At 33.8% G+C, this 24,667-nt stretch overlaps 1 protein-coding gene across 1 annotated transcript in view; it reads left to right on the top strand.

The window, feature by feature from the left end:
- Positions 1 to 15,329: 15,329 nt before the first annotated feature.
- Positions 15,330 to 24,667, top strand: part of LOC124373576 (dynein intermediate chain 2, ciliary-like) — a 31,985-nt gene continuing 22,647 nt past the window's right edge. The window contains 2 exon segments of the mRNA XM_046831938.1: positions 15,330 to 15,495; positions 20,932 to 21,084. Of these exon segments, the coding sequence (XP_046687894.1) occupies positions 15,487 to 15,495; positions 20,932 to 21,084 (162 nt within the window). The 5' untranslated portion in view covers positions 15,330 to 15,486.

Below are 24,667 nucleotides of genomic sequence, written 5' to 3'. Positions count from 1 at the left end.
ATGGTTTTAAATTTCCAACCATTTGCTGTAAGATCCAATTTGACTATTTTAAACTTCAACATCAATGTATTTTTTCATTTACTCCCTTATTTAAATATATAACTTCAACTATCACACTACTGTTTATCAAGCAACGCTATCAATACATTAGTTGTTCGCTGTTTGAAAGTTGAAAAGTAATTTGGTCTTATATATCACAAGTACAATGAATGCTTATACTGATAACTGATTATACACTCTAAATTTTTTGTATTTACATTCCAACTGAATAATAATACGCTACTTTTTTAAAAGGCAAGATGTTTATTACTGTAAAGCTTTTAATTTATTTTGTTCCGGCGGAGGAAACACTTTTTGTGATTGAAATTTTATTGAAATTAAATTCGGCTAATGCAATTTACACCACAAGTGTCATGAATGGAAATAAAAGTCGTTTGACAGGTATTTGGTCTTCCGATAATAATGTTAGTTTTGTTATTTAAACACGTATGTGACAGAAACGGCCAAATGCCAAATAATTGAATCGTTAAAAAGAGCTCTATGGTGTAGTGGAAGCGCACTCATCCGGCAAGTGAGAGATCCGAGTTCGAGTCCCGGCGGAGCAAGTTCTTTTTGTGATTCAATGTTTATTGAAAACACGCGCGCGCGCGCGCGCGCGCGCGCGCGCGTGTGTGTGTGTGTGTGTGTTGTGTGTGTGTGTGTGTGTGTGTGTGTGTGTGTGTGTGTGTGGTGTGTGTGTTGTGTGTGTGTGTGTGTGTGTGTGTGTGTGTGTGTGTGTGTGTGGTTGTGTGTGTGTGTGTGTGTGTGTGTGTGTGTGTGTGGTGTGTGTGTGTGTGTGTGTGTGTTGTGTGTGTGTGTGTGTGTGTGTGGTGTGTGAATTGAAATATTTGGCTCTAACTTAATGTTGGCTTACAAGATTTATTTTTGATTCTCTTGATGGTTTACAATGATGGTTCACGTAAAATAAACTCTCAGCAAGCATCTAAAAGAATATTCATGAATGTCAACCTTATGGTCATGAAATAGGTTTGTAACCCCTAGAAGAGCTATATTTTTATCACCTTAAAAACATCCTAGAAAGGTTAAAAAGATAAAAAGGTTAAAGGTTCATATATGCGTGTGTATATGAACTCAACAGGCAGCAGGTTACCGGAAATACATTTTACCGGAAGTAGACGCTATTTGATCAAAAAGTTAAAATGTGATGGCTATTCGTATGTATAAATAATCTGTATGTATTCTTAACTCTACACTAACAGCAACAGAAATACCTTAGACCGCAAGTAGATTACAGATAACGATTTCTCAGAATTTTACGTGAACAAAATAAAACCAAGACATTCTGCTTCGTTTCGAGGTTAGGATGGTCGACCATCATGTAACAGCATATAGGGTTTTATTCTATTTATTTTTTCCGCAAGATTTTAGGATGTTACATTGTGTTTTGTATTCAGGATTCCGCCCCACTGGTCTCTAAAAGTTCAGAAATACCCGTAAGAAATGCATTGCAGCAAACATATGTTATTAACAGTGAAAGAGCCTTTTCAAATTTTAATCAGCTGTTCTTTGTAAACATATATAATGCGACAAAAGAAATGTATATGTTTATAATATAATTTAATTACTATTTTAAATTTCTTTACACCCTTAGGTTTGAAAGCATAGAGTAAGCTTAAGAGAAAACAGCAAATTTTGTTTCAACTGTTTCTGCAATCACTATTAACCATAGACTTTACTATCCAGATAATTACAATTCAAATTTGACGTAAAAAATTCACCTTTAACTGCAATATTATTTATCTAATATTAAACCATGCTCATGCTTGATCAGAAGAACAATGCAGATATCAAAATTACTATCTTACGGTTGGCTTACAAATATAAAGAATGTTATAAACCAATCCTTAGTTGTTTTTTTTTTTTGACAGAAGTTATAGTTCTCAAAACTCCGTGTGTACATATTCTCTCGATCGAGAACAAAAAAGCAAAGGTCAATCATGGCATCGGAAATATAACTAATTTAATCCAGAAGTGATACACGCGCAAAGCTTAAAATAAAAAACCATACGCAATTTTCGCTTAACATCTGAAGCTCATAATCATTAGACTGTAATAATATGTACCTAAGATATGCCTATTTTCGTTTCAAAATTACATTGCGCGCCATCATTTATTACATTGAATTCTGCGCTAATGAATTCCGACTTTTTAAATCCTGTCCACGATGGTCTAATATAGTTCAATTGTAATACAAAAATCATAGAAATATTGGAGAAAAAATTCCAGTTATTTCACAGGTGCATATTGAGACTGTTTTAAACTTTAAATCTTAAATAGATTCATGAGCTTGGAGTATCTGTCAGTGACTATCTTTTATCTCAGAAGGGTAATAACGACGTTTTAAAAGAAATATGCTCTTCCTACGTCCCCAATTTTTTCTGTAGAAAATCGCGTGCGAAGCCGTGGGTAACTGGGTATCTGGTTTGTAATTGGTATTTTTATTGAAAATCAAGAGTTTTCGTTTATAAAATACTACAAAATGTATTGACGAACTAGCTGTTACCCCGCGGTATTTTAATCGCGCATAATTGCTTTTACTAAGTAAAATAAGGACTTTTTTTAAAAAAAATTTGTGTGCGAAGCCGCGGGTAACAGCTAGTGAGTATTAAAATAATGACACGATTGATTCAGTGGCAAATTTTATATTCGAATAATATATATATATATATATATGTATAATACCATTAAACTCCATTCACAACTTGCAACTTATATTATAATCTATAATATTGTAAATATCCCTTAGGTAATGTTGTAATTTGACCACATCTGAGTGATATCTAAACCATACGCGATACAACAAAATTGTAAGTACGTATGCTTTTATTTTTTTTATACATCTCTGTCAGATTTTAATTCAAAACATTCAGTTTTACAATACGAGTGTCACTTACTCACACAGTATAACATATTAATATCATTTACTCGTAAAGGTGAAAAAATGTTATATGACCTTTTCGTACCTAAAGTAGAGTAAATTCCAGGTATTTCAAGGCTTTGCTATAATCGGGCTTGAAATGAAAACTTGGCTCACTCGCAATACCCAACCATTCCGACGAACCAAGCCGTACCAGTTTTGCAACAATGAAATAAGGATGCACCGATGCCTCTGTCATTGTTATGTATAACGACATCTGGTCGTACACCACGCGCCAACCGGTGTACTGTAGGCCGCGTGCCTGTTTTCCTGCCTATAAACCTCTACGCCCATTACAATGTTTTAATATACGGCACTTTTGTGCTCTGGCATATGTACGTTTTAGTAAAAAAAAACCCAAAAAATATCATTTAAAATAGTGCTAATGATGTAAAGATACTTCAGAAATCTTTAATGAAATTAAAAATTATTATTATTAATATTTTGCATATTTAAACTTGTAAACCCGCCTTAACTGATGCATATGCCTCAATATTTTGTAAGACAAGAGTCGCATACAATTTAGTCAATAAAAAACCATGTTAATTTTGGGAAATAAGTCCGAAACATCAAATACAAATTGTACAATACTGTAATCTAAAAAACTAAAACATAACTAAACAACTAAAAATATATCCAGTGTACAATTCTCAACCCAATATTAGAAAACGTATATAAATGGACTGAAAAGAGTAAAATGATTAGATTTGTGAATTCAAACAAATTAATAATCACATCCAGATTTTACTATAAATTAAGTCTGCCTGTTATGCGTAAGTACATTCGCACCTGATGTACTGGGGGGTCGTTTTGGAGGAATTCTTTGGACTCATTCAACATTTTCTAAATTGAGATAGCATATTAAAAACATCTTTCAGCTGGACTGAAAAACCTTCTTTAAAACGGTTAGAAATTTTGACTCTTAATTTTTTTATTTTGAGCCAAGTTTCTGGACAGACCCTAAAAAATCAAATCAAACAGTACCAGATGAGACATGAAACTCTGCACTCCTATTCATCGATTGGCCCATCATTATAAGGAGAGAGCGTACTACTCTGCTTTGAGAGTGTGCAACAAGCCTCCTTATCACTGCTTTCAGAATGTACAACCAGCCTCCTCTCACTGCTTTGAGAATGTACAAAAAGCCTCCTCTCACTGCTTTGAGAGTGTACTAAAAACCTCCTCTTACTGCTTTGAGAGTGTATAACAAGCCTCCTCTCAATCTTAAAACAAGATTAAAACATGAAAGTCTTAGTTTGCGCCTACGATGACACCTAACGAGCCGGTTTTACTACACAGTAGCACAGTTTTTTTTGTATATTTTGATTGAGCTAGTCGTGTGTAGTAGCTTAATTAGTTGACTCAGTTGCTTAATTATTCTCTAATTGTTAAGAACTGATGTATATTTAATTAGTATTCTAATCCCAATCTTAATTCCCAATAGTGTTATAAATGGCCAAAGTAAATTTGTTTGTTTGTTTTGCTATCATGCATAAAATTATTCAACCGATTGCAATGAAATTCTACATGCAAAGGCGTACCCAGCGAGGTGGGTCCAAAGGGGTCCGGACTCCCCTCCCCCAATTTTCAATTACCTTTTTAGTAAACGATTATTATTATTAATTTAAATAATTCACAATTGCTGACATGTACTGCTAAATGATCGTTCTCAACAAAAAACGGGCCAAGAACTTTTAAAAGAAACTAAATGGGAGTCTTTCTCTCTGTCCACTACTGGAAAATATCAGTTTCTGGACCCCCTCTCAATTTTTTCCTGGCTACGTTCTTGCGTACGTGGTCCCTGGTATGAATATGGGCCTATTAATTTGTCGAAAATCCCTGCGTACTACGCCCCACTGGTCTTTAAAATGGCTAGAATCCCGTTTTGGTTTCTTTAAAGTTGTGAAATATTAATTGAAAGAGTCTGTCAAAAGTAATCAACTGTTCTGTGTAAGCAGTGTTTTGTGACAGCACAAATATATGTTTAATTCGTTTTACAACTATTTTCAATTTGTTTACATTTATAGTGTGTAAATTATTGAGTAGTTAACCATTCGTTTTCAATGTTGTTTTTCAATTTCAGCGATTAGGTTAAGTACTCATTTACCTTAGAAAATGTCCTAAAATATAAGATGGTCAGAATTTAACTCCGAAGACTCCCTTGGAAACAGGAATAAACTATGCTAATTGAAAGTTCGCTTTACTGTTGTTTTGAACTAATGTACCAAATTCCAGCTCTAAATGTTCTAAAATATTCAAATGTTTTTTAGTTTAAATTGAAACAAACCTGTAAATAGCTTAATTGACTGTACAATTATAGCAAAACATTAAGCATTAGATATCAAAGGACAAAGTTGCTATCTAAATTTAACCTACAAATTTAAAGATTGTTATAAAAACCCATCATACTTGTTTTTTGACGGAAGTAGGCTTTTCAAATCTGTGTATGTATATATTTTCTTGGTTGGGGAACAAAAGCCAAATATTATGGAGCAAAGAATACTAAAGACCGTAGTAAATTAATAAATATAAAAAATATACTTTTTTACATATTTTCTTGATCGCGGCAACAAGACAAACTCATTAGCGTCGGAAATATAATTCACTCGAACCAGCGGTGTTTATACACGTGCAAAAATTTAAGGAACTGCGTGCGAAGACGCGGATAAAACCGCTAGTATTATTGTATTTAATTGTTATACTCTGTTTTATTATGACGTGTCATATGTTTAATTAATCATACCTAAAATATTGTAAACAGATTTGACTAATAAATTGTTTAAAAACTACAGGACATGTTTCACCAAAATATTTGACACAAATAAACTAATTTCAGATAGTGACATACTTATTACACTTAGGCAATGTGTCACATTGAAATTAGTTAGGACTATCACTCAACCTCAAAACAATTATTAAAAATTTACAAAAACCTATTACTTATAATATTACAGATGGTGAAAACAAATCAATCTAAAATATATTCCTGACATTACAACAAAGTACTAAATGAAGTACTCTTGCTAATGTTAAATATTGTTTTCTGCTGGACGGCCCGCTTATCACTCAAAACGAACCTCGCCGCAATACCAGAATTTCACTCAAATAACACTGTGAACTTTTTACAGACCCTTTTACATCCGGAACATCGCCATAGCTTATGTTTAAAACGTCTTGGATTTCATATTCTTAATTATTGTATGAACAGTTCTTTACAAACTGACATCGTTTATTCAATAACTATCATTTACCACCTTAAAATGGCAAACATATTTTTATTCGTGGAATTTATATTTTTACCACCCTAATTTCTACATCTGATCAGACGTACCCTACGCGTAGATTAAATGTGGAATTACATTTATAATGCCATGTGGATTGATCTGGCATTAAACATTCTTAAAATTTAAACTTGATTATAATAACTACTTATAACAGTTTTTTAAAAGTTGTTTTGGCAACGGATACAAAATTAAAGAGTTGTATTAGAGAAAAACGACCTTAAGGCAAGAACGTAGCAAGGAAATAATTGGGGGGGGGGGGGGTATTTTCACGTTAGTGGACAGAGAGTAAGGCCCCATTTTGTTTCCTTAAAAAGTTCTTGACCCGTTTCTTTGTTGAGAACGATCTTTCAACAGTACATGTCAGTATAAATTGAATTATGTAAATAAAATAATAATAATATTTACTTTTCTTAAAAAATAAATGAAAATTTGAGGGCTCCACCGTTCCATAGTCCCTCTCGCTGGCTAGGCTAGGTCCCCCATAAGAATAATGTTGAACTTCATGCACTTTTACGTTCTTATTTCTGATCTTATCGTTTAGAGATTTTGATGAATAAACAAGCGCATTCTTATTAAATGCAGTCTTTTTAGAGTAGGCCTATTTAAACTATGAATATATAAGAATGTTTGGAGATTTTGTTTCTAAATAACCAATAAATAGTTCAAAATTAAAAGCCCTTTAAAATGGGATATCTTTCATGATTATATGGACAAAAATTAGGTTGTAAACTTGTTTGGAGATTAGCATTGTTCTTTCAAATTTGGAAAAAAATCAAGGTCATTCCTGTACAGCTGATTTTTAAACTCGTTAAAATATTACTATCCTTTTTCTAAAACATAATTTATGTATTTAAAATATATCATTCAATATGTAAAATTTTCTTTTTCAAGTCTGTTTGTTAAGAATATTATTTATGTTGTCTACAAATCTTAAATAACCTGTTATATACACTTAATTTGTCTTATGAAAATCCCACGTCATGGTATTAAAAATTTATAAATCGAAACTTGTGAGAATCATGTCTAATAAGCACCAAACAGTATTTCCTACAGGAAGTAACATTTTAGTTCGTTATCCTAAACTTATGAGTGTACAGAAATAAAGCTGTTAATAAAAAAGAAACATTAGAAATCATGCAGGATAAATTAACCACACCATAATTTGTTACAAGTTTTTAAAAGTGAAAGTCCTTCTTACAAGTACGTTCCTGCTTTGACGACTTTCTTTGTTCAAACTGTTTTATTAGAAATTCTTTATTCTACGACTTATACAAGATTATAAATTCGATAAATACCAACGCTAAAACCTTTAATATAACCAAATTAACAATTTGCAAATATTTTAATTTGAAATATGTTGCGTAAAAATTAAAACCTGATCGTGGAATGTCTAAAAGTATCTAACATCGTGAGACTCTTCAGTGTCATTTCGCTGAATTTCACATAAATAATACACTTTTAAGAAAGGATACGAAAGAAAAGAAATTCTACAAACGAGTTAGAAATTAATTGAATAACAATTTTTGAAATTCAACATTTCTTACTTGCTCGGAGCCGATGGGAGCCTGTTGAGGAACGACTGCCATGTTTGGACGGTAGCGTGTGGACTGTGACACACGGGATACGAGTGCCGGCGAGTCGGTTTCCTGATATCACAAGATGGTTCGGCAATTTGGGCTGCACAACCCGAGCTAATAATCTAAAGGTTGCGTATTCCTATAAAAAATAAATTGAGGACTGTGACACACGGGAAACTGCTGACAGCGAGTCGGTGCCTGATATCACAGATTGGTTAGGACTTTGGGCTACACACACGAACTAATAATCTAAGGTTGCGTTATTCTATAAAAAATAAATTGAGGACTGTGACACACGGGAAACTGCTGTCAGCGAGTCGGTTCCTGATATCACAGATTGGTTAGGACTTTGGGCTACACACACGAACTAATAATCTAAGGTTGCGTATTCTATAAAAAATAAATTGAGGACTGTGACACACGGGAAACTGCTAACGGGCGGCGTTTAAAGATGGTTTAGCTTTTGGGCTGCACACACACAAGCTAATGTAAAGGTTGCGTATTCTATAAAAAGTAACTTGAGGACTGTGACACACGGAAAAAACAGCTAACGGCGGGTCGGTTGCCGATATCAGAGATTGGTTCGGCCTTTGGGCTGCACCACACACGACGAGCTAATCTAAGGTTGCGTATTCTATAAAAAGTAACTTGAGGACTGTGACACACGGAATACAGCTAACGGCGGGTCGCTACCCGATATCACACATTAGTTCGTCCTTTAGTGTCCTATTACTTGATGTTATTTCAATACAATTACAATATTGAGATGAATCACTATTACAATTTCGATTTTGTTTTGCAAAGTAACTAGTTTTGGCTTTATTAATGTAATTTATCAACCTATTAAAAAATGAATAAAAAACAGAGTGTTTAAATTTTATACACATTTTAAACACAAATTGAATTTAATAAGGTTTTGTTAACTTACCGCAGCCGGTGCTTGCTCGTAAGCCTAACTGTCAGAATTTATTGTTCAGTTTTATAAAAAGTAGTCTCTTTGTTTCGTTTATAAAAAACAGCCTGTGGGGATTGTCTTAACTTGAAAGAATGTATTTGACCATGAGCGCCATTGTGACAATTTTAAAAAAAGAAAGTAATATTTTTCTTTTGAAATATATTGTAAAATATGTCCTAATAAATAATTATGTTAACACCAACACTTCTTAATTTTAAAATTTACATAATTTAACTGCATAATATGAAAATTTACTTGTGTAAAATTGTTTTCGTTTGTCCTCATCTTTAAAACAAGTTATTTATAACTTTAGTTCCATCATTGGTACAAAATACAACTAATATAATTATTGTTTATTAATTATTTCTGGATTATTTACAAACTGGTTTAGAAGGTGCATAAAAGTACATTTTTAATTGGAAGGAGTTGATTGGTGGGAAAAGGGTGGGAGTTTAAGAATTTTTTCCCCTCTGGAAAAGTATGTAGCCAAGGACGTAGCCGGCGAGGGGGTTCAAGGGGTCCGGACCCCCCAAATATTCAATTACTTTTTAGTAAGCGATTATTATTATTTAAAAAATTCAGTATTACTGACATGTACTGCTGAAAGATCGTTCTCGACAAAGAAAAATGTCAAGAACTTTTTAAGGAACAAAATGGAGCATTACTCTTTGTCCACTAGCGGAAAATATCAGTTGTCTGGACCCCCCAAAATTTTTCATAGCTACGTTCTTGTATATAGCTGCAGCTCTAATTCACACACACCCTGTCATGCAGAATTTTCTTGTTTATCTTCTGATGGTGAGATGATTGTTTTGGGTCTTCAAGTCTCCGAACTTCTCGGTCATGGAACTGCACCACTTCAGTCTGGCTGAAGATGGAGTCTTATTTTAAATTATAAACCCAAAACTCAGGAATCTGTATTGGTTAATAGTAAAAAAGATGCACAATAGCATTAAAAATGAACAGGACTTTATTCTAGATAAAAAAGTGCAATTTTGTCATACAAATCAATAAAACTGTATAGAGTACAAACATGTTAATAATATTTCAATCTGTCGAGCATAATGCTGATATTCTCCAGCACTGTAATTGCACAACCTCAAAAAGTTTTACACTTTCTTCCCAAGAGAATTTATGCTATTTTTCAAGGTTAATTGTCCTCTGGTAGTGCACTTGACACTGTTAAAGTGGTTCTCTGTCAACAGATCTGTTCTTCTTTATTCCCATAGACAGCTTTTACATTTTATTAAGACACAACTTTTTATTTTATTATTTTAATATAAAATTATTTACCATTAAAATCAAAACTGTATTATTTAGTTGAAATAAAACTATTATTCCATTGATTGGACCTCAAAATCTCACTCAGTGGAAGTAGTAATAATTGGTGGAAATTCTTTTTATTTAGTTTTAAAAGAATGTTTACTGGTACAGTCCTCAACTGGTGCAGATAGGTTCTTAAATATTTTAAGGCCTAAACGTGTAATTGACGTTTGAAATCTACTTGATTTGTCTTGTGGTACTAAAAGACTTGATTTATAACGGGTAGGATGGTTATGATATCTCAGCTGAAAAGATTCGATATTTCTTAGAGTATACATTATACAATATCGTGTACAGAAAGTTATTATAACATTGGTACACAATAGATAAATCGAGGTGGCAAAGTTAAAAGCTTCTCACGGATAAAAAACCCTCCTGTAGTTCTCCTCCTTAAACCACAAATAATGTGAAACAGCCCTCTTATGCATCACAAAAACTTGGTTTATATAAGTCAATGAAGCAGTTTCCCAAAAGATAAGTCTATATGACATTACAAGCATACAACAAGAATACCAACATTTACTGCATTTAGTACATTATGTCAAGGTGATTAGACTAATTAAGGGAAGAATGTATATTAAGGTCCATTAAAGAACAACAAGATCATCATTTCCAGCAACAATTTTAGATTTGGGGACTTACAGACAGATAATGGACAACAGCAAACCGTCTTCTCTTTTTAGGTTCAGATGTAAATTTAAACTATTAAAAACTGGTGTATCTGCATTAAAACAGCACGAGTATTAAATCTTCAGCAGTGACGATTAAAAAAGATGACAGTAATATTGTCAGCGTACATAACCAGATGGTCGTGTGGGAACACCATTGGCAAATTATTTATATGAAAATAATGTTGGTCCCAGAACTGATCCCTGGAGGACACAGAAATTTACTGGAGCCCAGGAAGAACGGGTGCCTTAAATCTGGACACACTACTCTCTTTGAGATGGACAGGAGCTCTCATACAATCCAGAAGATGTGGATCAATCAAAAGACTGTGCGAGGCATTGTGGGAGAGAGGTGCTAGACTTCAACTACATTAGCAGAGGTCTTTACACCCCATGGGATATACCTGGAGTTTAACAGTAAGCATCTACTTGCCGTGCAGTTAGTGAAGTGTCTCAGTTGAATGAAACATTCTGGCTCTGGTGTGCCATCCGAACCACCTCCAACCACTGAGTTGAGGCACCGCCGTCAGCTCGGCCTTATGAGTCTCCACCTGTGCCACTGGTGAAGGTTCCAATTTTATCACTCAATTTACGTCTAACCTGAAAAACAAAGAATTTAAAATGCTTATCAGAACTTGAAGCAAAATTACTGTAAACCAATTATAAATTCAAGACACGAGACATTGAAAATCAATTGAAACAATCAGATAAATGGTGTAGGACATTATAAAAAAAAACTTAAACACAAAACAACGAAATGTTTCTTAATCCTCAAGTCTAAAATTAAAATTCAAAATGAGGTAATTGATGGCTCTGTTAAAGATGCAAGTGAATTTAATATTTTTTTCATCTGTAGCTTGCCAAAAAAAATGTTATAACATATTATCAATGCATCTCAATCGACTATCGTTTTTATATCTATTCTTTCCATTCCCAGTAAAATCTTTGAACAGTTCTCGTGAGCAGCCATGATAAGACCAGTCTCATCATTATCCTTCCTGTAAGTGAGATGAAGGTGGCCCTTAGCATGCAAATCCATAAAAAAAGTCCTGTGACATGAGCGGTATGTGACATGATGTTGGGACCAGTCCTTTTCCTCATTTACGTCAAAAGGTTGGATTCTTCAATTCAGAATGGACAGATAATTCAATATGGTGATGATACTTCTCTGTATTATATCAAAAACAAAACACGATCTTGAAGTGGTCATTCATGCATTTAAAATTTTGTAGAATTCATTACAAAAACTATTCAAAATCAAAGTGATAAATTTCTACCTTAGGCAACTAGAGCAGAATTATCTACCCATGGTTATATGGTGGATGACATTCTCTTGGAAGAAGTTGAATCCATCGAGTACCTTAGTCAAGGGTTGGCATGGGACTATTATGAAAGCGTCTGCTCAAATGTTGCTTCCGGCATTTTGCGTCCTGTGCAAACTTGCAAAAGTTTGTTACATGGATTTATTAAAAACAGCATATTATTATTTGATACATCCACATTTATCTTACGGTTTGATTTTATGGGGCAGCTGTTCTAAAGGCAAACTTGAAAGAGTATTTAGAGCAAAAGAGAACGCTGTCAGAATTGCATATATATGTATACTAGTAGTAAGGTTAACATATTATTTTGCTGGAAAAGAGGCTTGCTGGAAGAAAGTTACAAATATATCTCTTTTAAAGACTAAAAATATGAATAAATTCATCCCCCTCAAATCTTAGCTGCATAGGTTAAAAATGGGTATATTATTCCAATTTATGCTATAAATATTATATCCAAGTCTGAGAATGCTTAGTTTCTTAGAAACGATTTCAATGTGCTTGCTGAAATTAAAATTTTTATCAATATAATCACTTCAGGGAATGCCATAGCAAGTCAAGCAGTGATTGGCAATTAAGAATGTAATATCATCTTGCAAGCTAGAATTTTTTAATTTAAAATCAATTAAATGGGTTTTTTGTTATTTACAATCAAACAATTTTGTTAAAATCATTACATTAAAGCACTAGTTTCTTTCACACGCAACCACTTCAAGTTCGAGATAAGTTTTTGCTGATACCAAGAAAGAGAAGTGGTCTGCGAAAAGACAAATGTTCCCTTTATTTACAGCTTCGGGAAGATTGTTGATAAATATTAAGAGAAATATTTGACTACAAGAATTGATCTATGAGGTACTCCAATTAAAGTCGATAATGATTATGATGATTAAGCCCATCTTGGACAACCATGATCATCAGTGTATGGGATTTGACACATTTTGGCATCTAGCACTATAATAGCTATCAACCCATGAATATGGCCTTCATCTGAGACAGTTTAATATACTTAAAAAGATGTTGTGATCTTGATAGAAGCCTTTAGTTAAGTCGAAGAACATCAAGAGTCAAAAGACCTGAATCTAGGGGATGAACTATAGAAGACAAAATGCATGAATATCATCTTCGTGTATTTACTTATAGTAAACCAAATTGATTAGGTAATATATTTTACTGTCTTTCATGAAAACCAAAATCATAGTGAGGAGTTGTGTTCAAAAGTCTTAGAGAACATTGAAATTAGTTAAATTGATCGGTAATTGTAGTCGTTCTTCTTACCCTTTCTGTGTGTAATATAATAATTTATAAAAAAATATTTTAAATCTATGTTGGGAAACTGACCGATCTGTAAGGAAAGATTTATTAATTGCAACAACAGCAGAGTGACCTCAACAACCTAACCTTTTCCAGTTGTTGGGGAGCAGAAGGAAGGTTTGTGACAATTTATTAAGTCTAATAGAAGAGAAGTTGATTCTGTACTAACCAGAGCCAGAAGAAGACATGCCTATGCTAGAGAAGAGTGTATTGAATGTCCCTGCAATTAAAGAAGGATAAGTTATGGATTCAACATCCATAGCCAAAGTCATGTTACAGTTTAGGATTTGTTTAAAGAATTTGGCCTCTTTTTCTATTTGTCAAGATATTATTGCAGGAATTGCGAATTTTTTTTCAACACAGCACCAGACTTTTACAAAATAGCTCTTTATAATCCCGCATTTTTTGTGCTTATTCCTAGCACGTGATAGTTTTCAATGTGTTTTGTTTCTGAATACAACGTTTAAAAGTGTTCTCTAAGATTCAGTATATCAAGAACAATACAAAGCTTCAAATGCTCTCATGCTGTCTTTGTGTCTTATGTAACCAAAAGCAAATATCAAAATAATGCCTAAATTTCTAAAAATGAAGCAGATTGCTCATTAAAGTCCATTTCTAATCAAAGACATCCTCTCTTATTTCATTCTTTAGATAATATCTAAAGATATGAACACTTCTAGGTGAGAATGTAAGGCTCATCTTACACTTAGGTACAAAGATCAACTACTGCTGTGAAACGGTTAGGAAGTGTTGCATCTGCTCCATGATAATCGGATAGAGCGTTACCACCACTCTATTCTGCAGCATGTGGTTAGCGATATTAGTAAAGACACTATCAATCACTATTTGTGAGGATTTTAAGTCTCTAGTATAAGAAGATATTATGTGATGTAAACCAAAAGAGGCTATATTCGTAGCATGTACAAACTTATGACTTGATAGAGAATTGCTACCTGCAATGTATGTCATATGTAATTATATGTCTGTCTGCATTATAAGACATAGAATCACCCAATATAAGATCAACAGCACTACACTTTCCTACTTCGTTAAAATCGAAACCACGCCCCATGAAGCGGTGTCTTGGAATATTTGCAAGACAAACCTGGAGAATATTCTTCATTTAGAATTATTATACTTGGATTTGTTAGAGATTTCGTTACAGGAGGGGGACTGTTAGCATCAGAAAGCTTGGTCTCACCCACTATAACATCAACAACCCTATACTTTTCCACTTCGAGAATGGGGAATACAAACTTTGTTTCGTGAAGCAGTGTCTTGCAATATTCGTAAATTATACAAAGGGAACATAATCGTATTCATCAACCAATTCCATAAGCTTAGTATTAATTTTGAAGATAAGAGCATTTAAGTTTGGATAGTCAAATAATTCTGGAATACCTATTATTATTATATTAGTTAGTTGGTATTATCAAGAGTTTCAATTATTAAACCCTTGCTTGTAAGATATGAGGAGGCCATTAAATCGATCAGGAATAGTATTTTTGATAACAGCATAGTTAATTATTTGTAAGCGTTGCTTTAGGGAATTATAATAGTACTAATTTAAAATCATTTTTCCTATTTCAACCCCACACGTATTGATCAAATGTTAATATATTGCATATATTATATCGAAAGTTCTAAATATATACTAAAAGGATACCTTTCTTTCCTAAATTCTGCAAGCATTTAAATTAGAATGCTCAGAAAACTCTCTGCCTTGTAAATCTTTAACAGCACTTAATGAGCTATAACAAGTCATATTATACAGTATATGAATATATCAAACTTGTACATGAAGCGACTTTCTTCACCAAGGGTTGGCAACCTGCACAGAAATGAGGCAGATATTATTTGTTACCATAGCAACAAATAAACAGCTTGGATTGATTTTGAATTAGAAGTTATTCAAGGCCAAGTTTAATCACCTATCTCTATGAAGAAGAACATCAACAAACTGAAAATGTCAAAACGGTTTCTGTTACAAACTAAGCCGAGCACGGTAAATGGTAGTGCATGATCTCAATGTGCATATCTAATTAGTGCCTTGCTCCTTCACTAGTGTTGTAATGAAAAAGGTAACTTAATTATTCAAGTTAAATGACAAATAAGTAAGATATATTTGATAAACTATCAGATAACCTATCAGGCTCCTCCATTACAAAACATATCATAGTAGAAGCCACCTCATCTAAGATTTTACTGAAGTAAAACTGTATTCTTAGCAATTATTTAATTTCATTTTCACCAATTTTACTGTTTTAACTGATTAAAACAAAAAAACATAACCTATAACTGAACTCCTTTTCTGATCCATACCTTTCATAGTGTCTGGAGTTAAATTTATTGTGTATCCTAATTGAAATGTTCTATTTAGAATAGAATCCATTACACCTTTTTAAATATTTATGTGTAGTCCAAAACCTCCTCTAAATTTTTAAAATATTTAAATTATGTAACTCTTGAGTTTTAAACGAAAACCAAATAATGAGAAATATAGCATGTTCATAAAAAAATGCCATATTCATTGTTATACTAATACCAACTTTAAAAATACATAAAACCCAATAGATGTATAGCTTTTACAGTAAAATGCTACCTAGAAGTAGAAAGGCAACCTGCATGGAACTTAGTACCAACTATAGTCTGTGTTTATAGTGAAAAGTTTAGAACAATTTGGTTGAAGAAAACATTTAGAAATGTTTGTTGAATCAAATTCAGTTGGTCATCTTATAGATTTTAGACAAATAGTAGGTAGTTTGAAGTAGCTAGCTGACAGTTTACTCTGATGCAGACATAGAATGAAAAATTTGTTTAAGTTTAAACTCCTGTACTTTAAAAAGGTACTATAAATGGATTTATTAGCGATATTGTAATTTGAATTACAAAGTTAATTAATTAATACATATGTTCAGAGCGTCTCACAAGTATCAGGCGCGGCTCCAGAATGACTTCTCGGGGGGGGGCAAACCGTGCAGGTTGCCTACTTACAGGGGCAATAAAACCCAAAAAAATCGTGAAATGAGAAACAGGGAATGGGGAAGTGTTTACACGAAGAAAAATGAGGGCACATTAATGGTACAGTGCAATAAGAGTATTTTATTCATGAACAATTCTAAAAACATAACATATCGAATTTCTAATTTCTACTACTACACTGTCAAGCTTAATTAATCCAAAGCAAATTCTAGCCGATGCTTACCACCTCTCGTCTTAGCAAATCTATCTATTACTTTTTCAATATCTACATTAACATCTCTGTGCGTAAGCCACGCGCTTTGGCGCTCTCTGTTCTAGGTCCTAAGTCTCGCGTAAAATGCCTAATTTTTGCCATCCGAGCCTGATTCTCGGGGGGGGGCAAAAGCCCCGTGGCCCCCCCCCTGGAGCCGCGCCTGACAAGTATTAACATTCGCGGGTCTCCTTTAGGCATAAAACTGTTAGGGATCTAAAAAAAATGATGGAGTCTTTTAAATTAGACATTAAAAATTATTTTTAAAACATTTACGAATATATTTAGCGGCATTAAATTTGAAGTTATTCCACTAAATAATATTGATGTATAAACATTATCATAGCTGGGCTCATTGATGGTTAGACCTACAGTATGACAAATATTTATCCACATTATATACAGGGATTAATCTGAATACAATATTAAGTGCATTATTTCTTGAACTTTAAAACAATTTTATTTCTTGTTTGAGGATCTTGTCTAACACAAGAACGAGAGTCGATAAAGTACTGATACAAAGATCGATCACAGACAGGATATGAACCTGCGCAGGGCCGTAGTCAGACCGGGTTTCTCGGATATTTTTCCGAAGCCGGCCCTCAAAGATACACCAGGTCAGGTCCTATCCTACTACCCACTTGGATCCAATTCGACAGTCGCATTTCAATGTTATACTTTAAGAATGATCAAGATCATACAATCTAGTAACAATAAATTTGTAATACAAATACAAATTTATTGTCGTATGAAAACTACAAATTGTATGATGGTGTCAATATCTTACAATTGTTATAACAAAGTCAACAATTAAAAGCAATAAGAGTCTTAGATTTCTTCAATGGTAAGAGAATTCAACAAACGGTAAACATGTAAACAATAAAGACAAAAATGAATGTTTATTTCATGTTGTTGTGTACAAACAAAATATGATTGAGGTTTTTAGCTTCAATCTATTTCTATGATCATTGGTGACAACAGCTGCTGTAGAAATAATCTTTTAGACAGGAGATCACAACATAGACAATTAGGAGCAGGAAACTATTAATAGCCCTTTTGCTTATTATGACACAACTGGACTGGACCCTCCACTAAAAGAAATTTCCAAAATTTATGTAACTTCAATTAATTTATGTCTGCACCAAACTTTATCCAAATAGTGTCAATGTTAACATATTTCATTCTTGTCTCTCTCATCATATAAGGGAACTTACAATACTGAATATTTTTGCCCAGCTAAGAAGCTTACCAACTACAACTAGAAAACATTTAAATATAAGGAACCCCTCAAACTTACAGAGCTTACAAAGCTGGTAAAGGTTTTATAAGGAACCTCAAGCTGAAGAAGTTTATTCAGAATTCATTGCCACCTTTAGAGCACTCCTTAACATAATATGCCTCTTAAAAACATCTGGATGTAAACCTAAAATTTAAATAAAAATCCTCATTTTTCCATGAAGCTGAAGAAACAGGAAAATTATTCATTGTGGCTGAAGAGAAGTTCTTCCAAACCAAAAATTCAGAGGACAGGTCGGACTTAATCCAAAAAAGAGACTATGTATCTCAGAATGATAATAAATTAAGATCACATTGTTAAGTCTGAGAATAATTCCAAACAAAATAAAGCAGCCTCATAAACTGCCCTTCACATGGCAATACAGGTACAGTACTGCCATAAAAACAATCTTGTCGTAAATGAGAAACAGGACAAAATAACATATCTTTGGAAGGCACAGAGAGGAAGGCACTGTTGATTACCTGACCTTCAACAGTGGGAATTACCTGAGCTTAACAATTGTTAAGGACCTTAGTTGGACACCTCTCTAACAAGCTAAGAACAAGACTGTTTATAATTAGAAGGTTGAGCATATGTGACAAGGACATAGCCAAGATTGTCTATTTAAGTCCATTGGCGCTTTAGGAGCCCACTATAGCAGGAAAACATGAATGAATACTGCTACTACAAAAGCAGGCAATTAGAATCCTAAACAAACTACAAAGAAAGTTTCAAAACTAAAAATCTGAACTGTAATAACCTGTACATCGTATAAGTTTTCACATATCTACACCTGAAGTCTCCGGTTTCCATGAGAATGGCAGTACTGCAACTTGAGGTTGCAAGTAATTACTATCTTCATATAAATCACTGCACTATGACTTCCAAGAAACTTTCTTGATTCTTTGATTATAAACAATTCAATTATAATGTAGTTATGGTAGGAAGAGTTGAATCAATGTCAATGTTACAAGTTTGCGTACTACTAGACCACAAGGACTTTTTCCTTGGCTCCTCGCATCCTTCGAAAGAGCTCTTCTTATCTTGTAATCGATTGCTGCAAATCGATGACATCACCCCTGTCGCTATTCCACTGTATTGTCTAAGATGTCTGCATATGATAGTGCCTTTAAAGGGCCATATAACCCAAAATCTCTCGGAAAAGTGATGATTGGTCTTGAAATGAAATGAAAGAAAGTTTATTTCCTGTATAATTACAATACTATTACAATTAGTATTAATATATAAATTGATAATTAATATATGTACAATAAATAACTAAAAGTATTAAACATAGTGTTTGGAAATTAGCCTACATGGGCAAGCAGCCTGTGCGTAGGCTAGAGTTGTATTATTAATACCTAATATGTATTTACAAACTTATCTCCCAGGAATGTAGCACTGATATATCTCTAACCAAAGCTGTCTCCATTAATACAATGTTCATTGCCATCAGTGCATTCCAGTACCTGTCAACAGGTTATTTTTCAAGTCCACAGCCGAAGATGGGAATGAGGGGGGGATAATGTAGTATTCAGTAATGTCTACTGTAGCAGTTCGTCGTAGGTAAACCATAATCATGAACAAACAGTTGGTACAAGAATGGTCATGACCGCCCACACTCGGACAGTAACAAGGTCTCGGCCTCCTCAAGTCCAATATGCAGTAGAAAACTTGTAACTTTATGTTTGAATATTTCAATAGACAAGGTTCAAGGTCTTTTTCTGGATGTTGTTATTTATTCATGGTCATTTGTATTTATTAATATACTTTTTTATTTTGTTGTTTCTGCTTAACTTTAACAGACTCTTGTTACTATTACTTGTACTTATTTATTTACTAATGTTAACTTATTTATTAATTTGCTGTAATAGTTTTTTTCTGCTGAAAATAAATGAAAACGTAATGTTGGGTTTAGCTTTGGTTCAACTTAGTATTGCGTCTAAAATCTGATGTCACAGACTTGACTCTTGGAATTTTAAGTCATGTTCGTCTGAAGAGATAAAAAACTATGTGACAATGCATCTGATGAGACAATGAGAATACCTCTTCACCTAAATTACCCTATATTGTGTAGTCTGGGTGTCTCTTATGTTAAAAAGATGTAAAGAGTTCATTTTGAGTTTCTTTATTGACAACTTCTTTTGGATCTCTTCAGATGAAAGTGACTCCAGATTAGAAGAGTCAAGTCTGTGACAGCGTCAGATTTCAGATGCTGCACTAAGAGGAGGTAAATTTAAACTAAACTTAACATTCACAATTCAGTTTTAATGTATTTAAAAATTCCATAAAATATGATATGTACAAAACTAAGAAGATAAACCAAATATAATTAATAACGTGCAGGTAAATCTAACAACATAGTTCAGGTGCCACACACTTGTGCTATAGTGATGGTTTCGTCCATATTTATTTTATTTATAATATACAACAGTAGTACAATTTTTATGGTAATAAATTAATCTAAATTACCAAGCAAACAAAATTAACCAATGTAAAGTTATTTATCAGTACAATATAATAATTTTAAGTATATCATTTTATGACCTGATGAAGAAGGCAGAGGATGTTAAAAAGCTGAATCACAATTATTATTAATCAACTATTATTCGTAAAGTTGCTACACAAAATGTTGTGCATAAGGTTTATTATTGATGATTTGAATATACTCGTATACCGATTTTTTTTGGACATTTACCTTTGATTTTAAACAATTTTGTAACATACGAGTGTAAATGTTTAAATCCTTCTATTCTTTCAGCATATTAGTATTACAGCAAAATCAGGCAAGATACTCATTTTTTGTTAACTTTAGATAGTCACTGTATAATACTTCTTAGCTTTTTATAAAAACCCCCACCAGTGTTTTATTGGAGGTATAAGTAGTTACTTTGTTAAAGGCACTTATATTTTTTTTGCCCAAAACTTTAGAGTATTTTAAGGCTGTAAAAGATTGACTGAGTAGTTGCTTAGACACTTACAGACATGTTAATTCTGATCTGTTTCTAGGGAAGACTTCGGAACCTTGCCGCGACCTCCAAGGCCGTGACAAAGGGAGGAGTCAGAGATGTCCTGGAGAATGCTGGTGGTGATGACTTTGAACAGTTCCTTAAAGGGAAGAACCTCCTGCGTCCTGAGGATCAGTTGGACCTCAGTGAGAAAGTAAGATAGGCAACAACAAACAAGGAACATATGACTGTAACAGTTGGGTTTTCAAGAGAACGCATAATGATTTACTATGATGCATGGAATCTGTCTTTCACATCCATGCTTAATCCATCTGCTCCAACTCCTTGGTGGATAGATGTTACGATAAAATAGATTTCAACAGCAAAATCTGATAAATACAAAATTGGAATTTCTGTGCTTGTGATTTAATGTAAAATTATAAGCCTCTTTGAACTGATTTTACTAATTGGTAAAATAATATTAATTTTTCTTTATTTACAAAACATTATTTTATATAGTAACAAAGGTACGATGTTACGATAAAATAGATTTTAACAGCAAAATATAATAAATACAAAATTGGAATTTCTGTGCTTTGAATTGAATGTAAAATTATACGTCTCTTTGAACTGATGTTACTGATTGGAATAATAATATTAATGTTTATTTATTTGCAATACTTTATATAGTAACAAAGGTACGTACTACAGTAACAATTTGTATGATATATTTTATGTTCTATCACCGAACATTTTGGATCACAGTATTCTTTATAAAGTCTTTGGTATATTAGACTCAATTCTCAAAATTATTCCTAAAATTTTAATGACTGCATTAATATTAAATGTATAGCTGCAAGTCTGAAAAGTATCTTTCCAGAATTTACTTCCAAACCCTAGTTGTCTGATGATACAGAACTGTATAGCTACAATGTAATGTATGCGGGTCGACACTGTACTCTCTATGGGTCGGGAAGAATAATTAAACTACACATTTAGAGTAACATTGCTCTAGGACCCGCTCGTAAAGGAACGGACGGGACGCGGAGGTTACATGACGGTGTCTGGTGGTGGACTCCGGGTGGACTGCTGGCTGGCCAGCTTGGACCGTTGGTTGTAGGGTAGTGGCGTGATGTGACGTCACAGGAGAGCAGCCTATGAGCATTCTTTATTCTTTTAGACCACATCGTATGTTACATCGCCTGACAATACATACTGCCAACATCACTGGTGCAGACATTAAATATCACTATGGATACCTACCAACTTAGTACTTCTCACACTAAATACACTACAATCCTCCCCTTAAATACATAAGTCCCCTACAATTTTAGAAATTTATCAATTACAATTTGTTTTACAATTCTCCAATTTTAAATCAATTACAATGAATAAGAAAATTGACATTATACTCTTTTATTTTTGTAAGTATAGATTATAGAGAACAAAATACAAACTCAATATAATCATTTAACACAAATCACAAACACTTCAATCAAAACCAATAAATCAGAATATAGCAATTAATAACACATTGAATGAACACAATTAACAAATCGATAATAATAATGCTTAAACAATATTAATTATATACAAGTCACAATTGGGTTGTATTTACAAGTCCATTTTGACTAAAGGTTTACGATCCCTTAGTGGGTATCGTCTAACAGGTGTCATTTGTTTGGGTGAAAACGCTGGAACTGTTATTGTTTACATTTGTACGTGGGCTGGGGCTTTGCCCCTGAGCGTTTCTGTTATTGTTATGGTTTTGCGGAGAGGGGGGCAAGGTCGTTGCTAAAAGTACTGGCGACCTTGCGCTCGCTCTGTCCCGCGACTGTATATCGATCGTTTCCTGCGTGTGCTCTGTTGCCACGCTTGCGTCTGGGAGTCTAGGCATTGTTGTCAACTCAGACATTTCCGGACTACACTGTAAACCTACCAACTGGTCGATATGTCGTTTCCACCTCATGCCCGTATTCAGTTCAACTAAATACGTGACTGGTCCTAATCGTGAAACTACCACACCTGGTATCCACTTATTTCTACCTCTGTAATCTCTGGCTATGATTGGTTGTCCAATAGCTAACTGTCTAGTTTTACTACCCCTATAGTACAATCGTTGTTTTTCTTGATTATCTGACATTATTGCTTTAACATTTGGGCGAATTAAATCTAACCTAGACTTTAGCGATCTGCCCAACATTAATTGAGCTGGCGATAGATTGGTAGTAGAATGCACTGTATTTCTATAAGTGAACAGGAAGTTACTCAAAGCTAATTCTAAATCCTTGGAATTATGAAGAGCTGTTTTCAATTTATTTTTAATAGTTCTGACTGACCGTTCTGCCAAACCATTGGTTTCTGGGTGGTATGGTGGTGAAAACGTGTGTTTGATACCATTTGACATCAAAAATTCTTTAAACTCTTGACTGGTAAAAGGTGGTCCGTTGTCGGACACTATGTGGTCTACAATACCATACCTACTAAATAATTCCCTTAATTTCACAATCGTGTGAACAGCTGCCGTTGAAGCAACGGGCAACACCTCTGGCCACTTAGAGTACGCATCTTTTACCACCAAAAATAACTTGGACTGAAAAGGTCCAAAAAAATCAATATGAATTCGAGACCAAACTCGTTCCGGAACATTCCAATGATGCAGGAAAGCCTTGGGCGGTTTTGCTCGTTCCTCCAAACAGGCTGCACAGCTGTTAGCTAGTTGTTCTATGTCCCGGTCGATATTAGGCCACCATACATATGCACGGGCTAATGCCTTCATGCGAACAATACCTATGTGTGAAGTATGCAATTCGTTCAGAATGTTTATTCTGAACCTTTTAGGTATTACCACCCTGTACCCCCACATTAGGATTCCTTGCTCCAAGGTTAATTCCGACTGTCTAATTTCAAATGGCTTTAGATCTGGTTCAGTTACAATAGGCCAACCTAATTCTACATAGGATATTACCTTTTTGATTTTACTATCTACCATTGATTCTCTTTTTATGTCTACATAGCTTAATGGTATGTCATTTTCAGCTAAACACTGCAAATAGGTACCTATGACATTAATATTAAGGTCATCATCCGAGATTTCATCTTTAATCTCACTATTTACAGGTAATCTAGATAAACCATCGGCATTGCCATGGTTTTGGGACTTAACATACACAATCTCATATTGGAAACCACTTAAAAACAAAGCGTATCGTTGTAACCTACTGGCTGCGAAAGCAGGTAACCCTTTCTTTGGTCCAAAAATAGCCACTAAGGCCCGGCCTCCACTTGCGATTTGTTTGTCGCGCGATTGTTTTGTCGCAGTCGCAAAACTTAATTGAGGTGCATCCACTTGCGACAGAATCGTTGTAGATTTTGATCATGGATGACATCGAAGCAAGTGTTGTGATCGCGCTTTTACTTCGTGCTAGACGTAAACGGCGAAAACATAATTACTGGGTTCACCCAATAACAAGTCAGCGATTACTAAAAGGGCAGTTTCACAAGTTATTTGAAGATTTGAGTGAACATCCTATAAAATTCTTTCAGTATTACCGAATGACGAAAAATAGTTTTGATGAACTTTTGAGAATAATTGGTCCATCAATTACATATAAAAACACAAAATGGAGATTGTCTATACCACCAGAAGAACGTCTATCAGTGACTTTGAGGTGAGTAATAATTACAGAAAATCAAATTATCTTATTTGTTTATCTATTAAAAACTCTTTATTAAATCAAAACATTTTAAAAAACACAAGTACAAATTAATAAAAATCAAATGTTATAGGAATAACT

The sequence above is a fragment of the Homalodisca vitripennis genome, unplaced genomic scaffold, assembly GCF_021130785.1.
Source record: "Homalodisca vitripennis isolate AUS2020 unplaced genomic scaffold, UT_GWSS_2.1 ScUCBcl_5916;HRSCAF=12883, whole genome shotgun sequence".
Taxonomy (NCBI): Eukaryota; Metazoa; Arthropoda; class Insecta; order Hemiptera; family Cicadellidae; genus Homalodisca; species Homalodisca vitripennis.
This window is presented reverse-complemented; position numbering and strand designations above follow the sequence as displayed.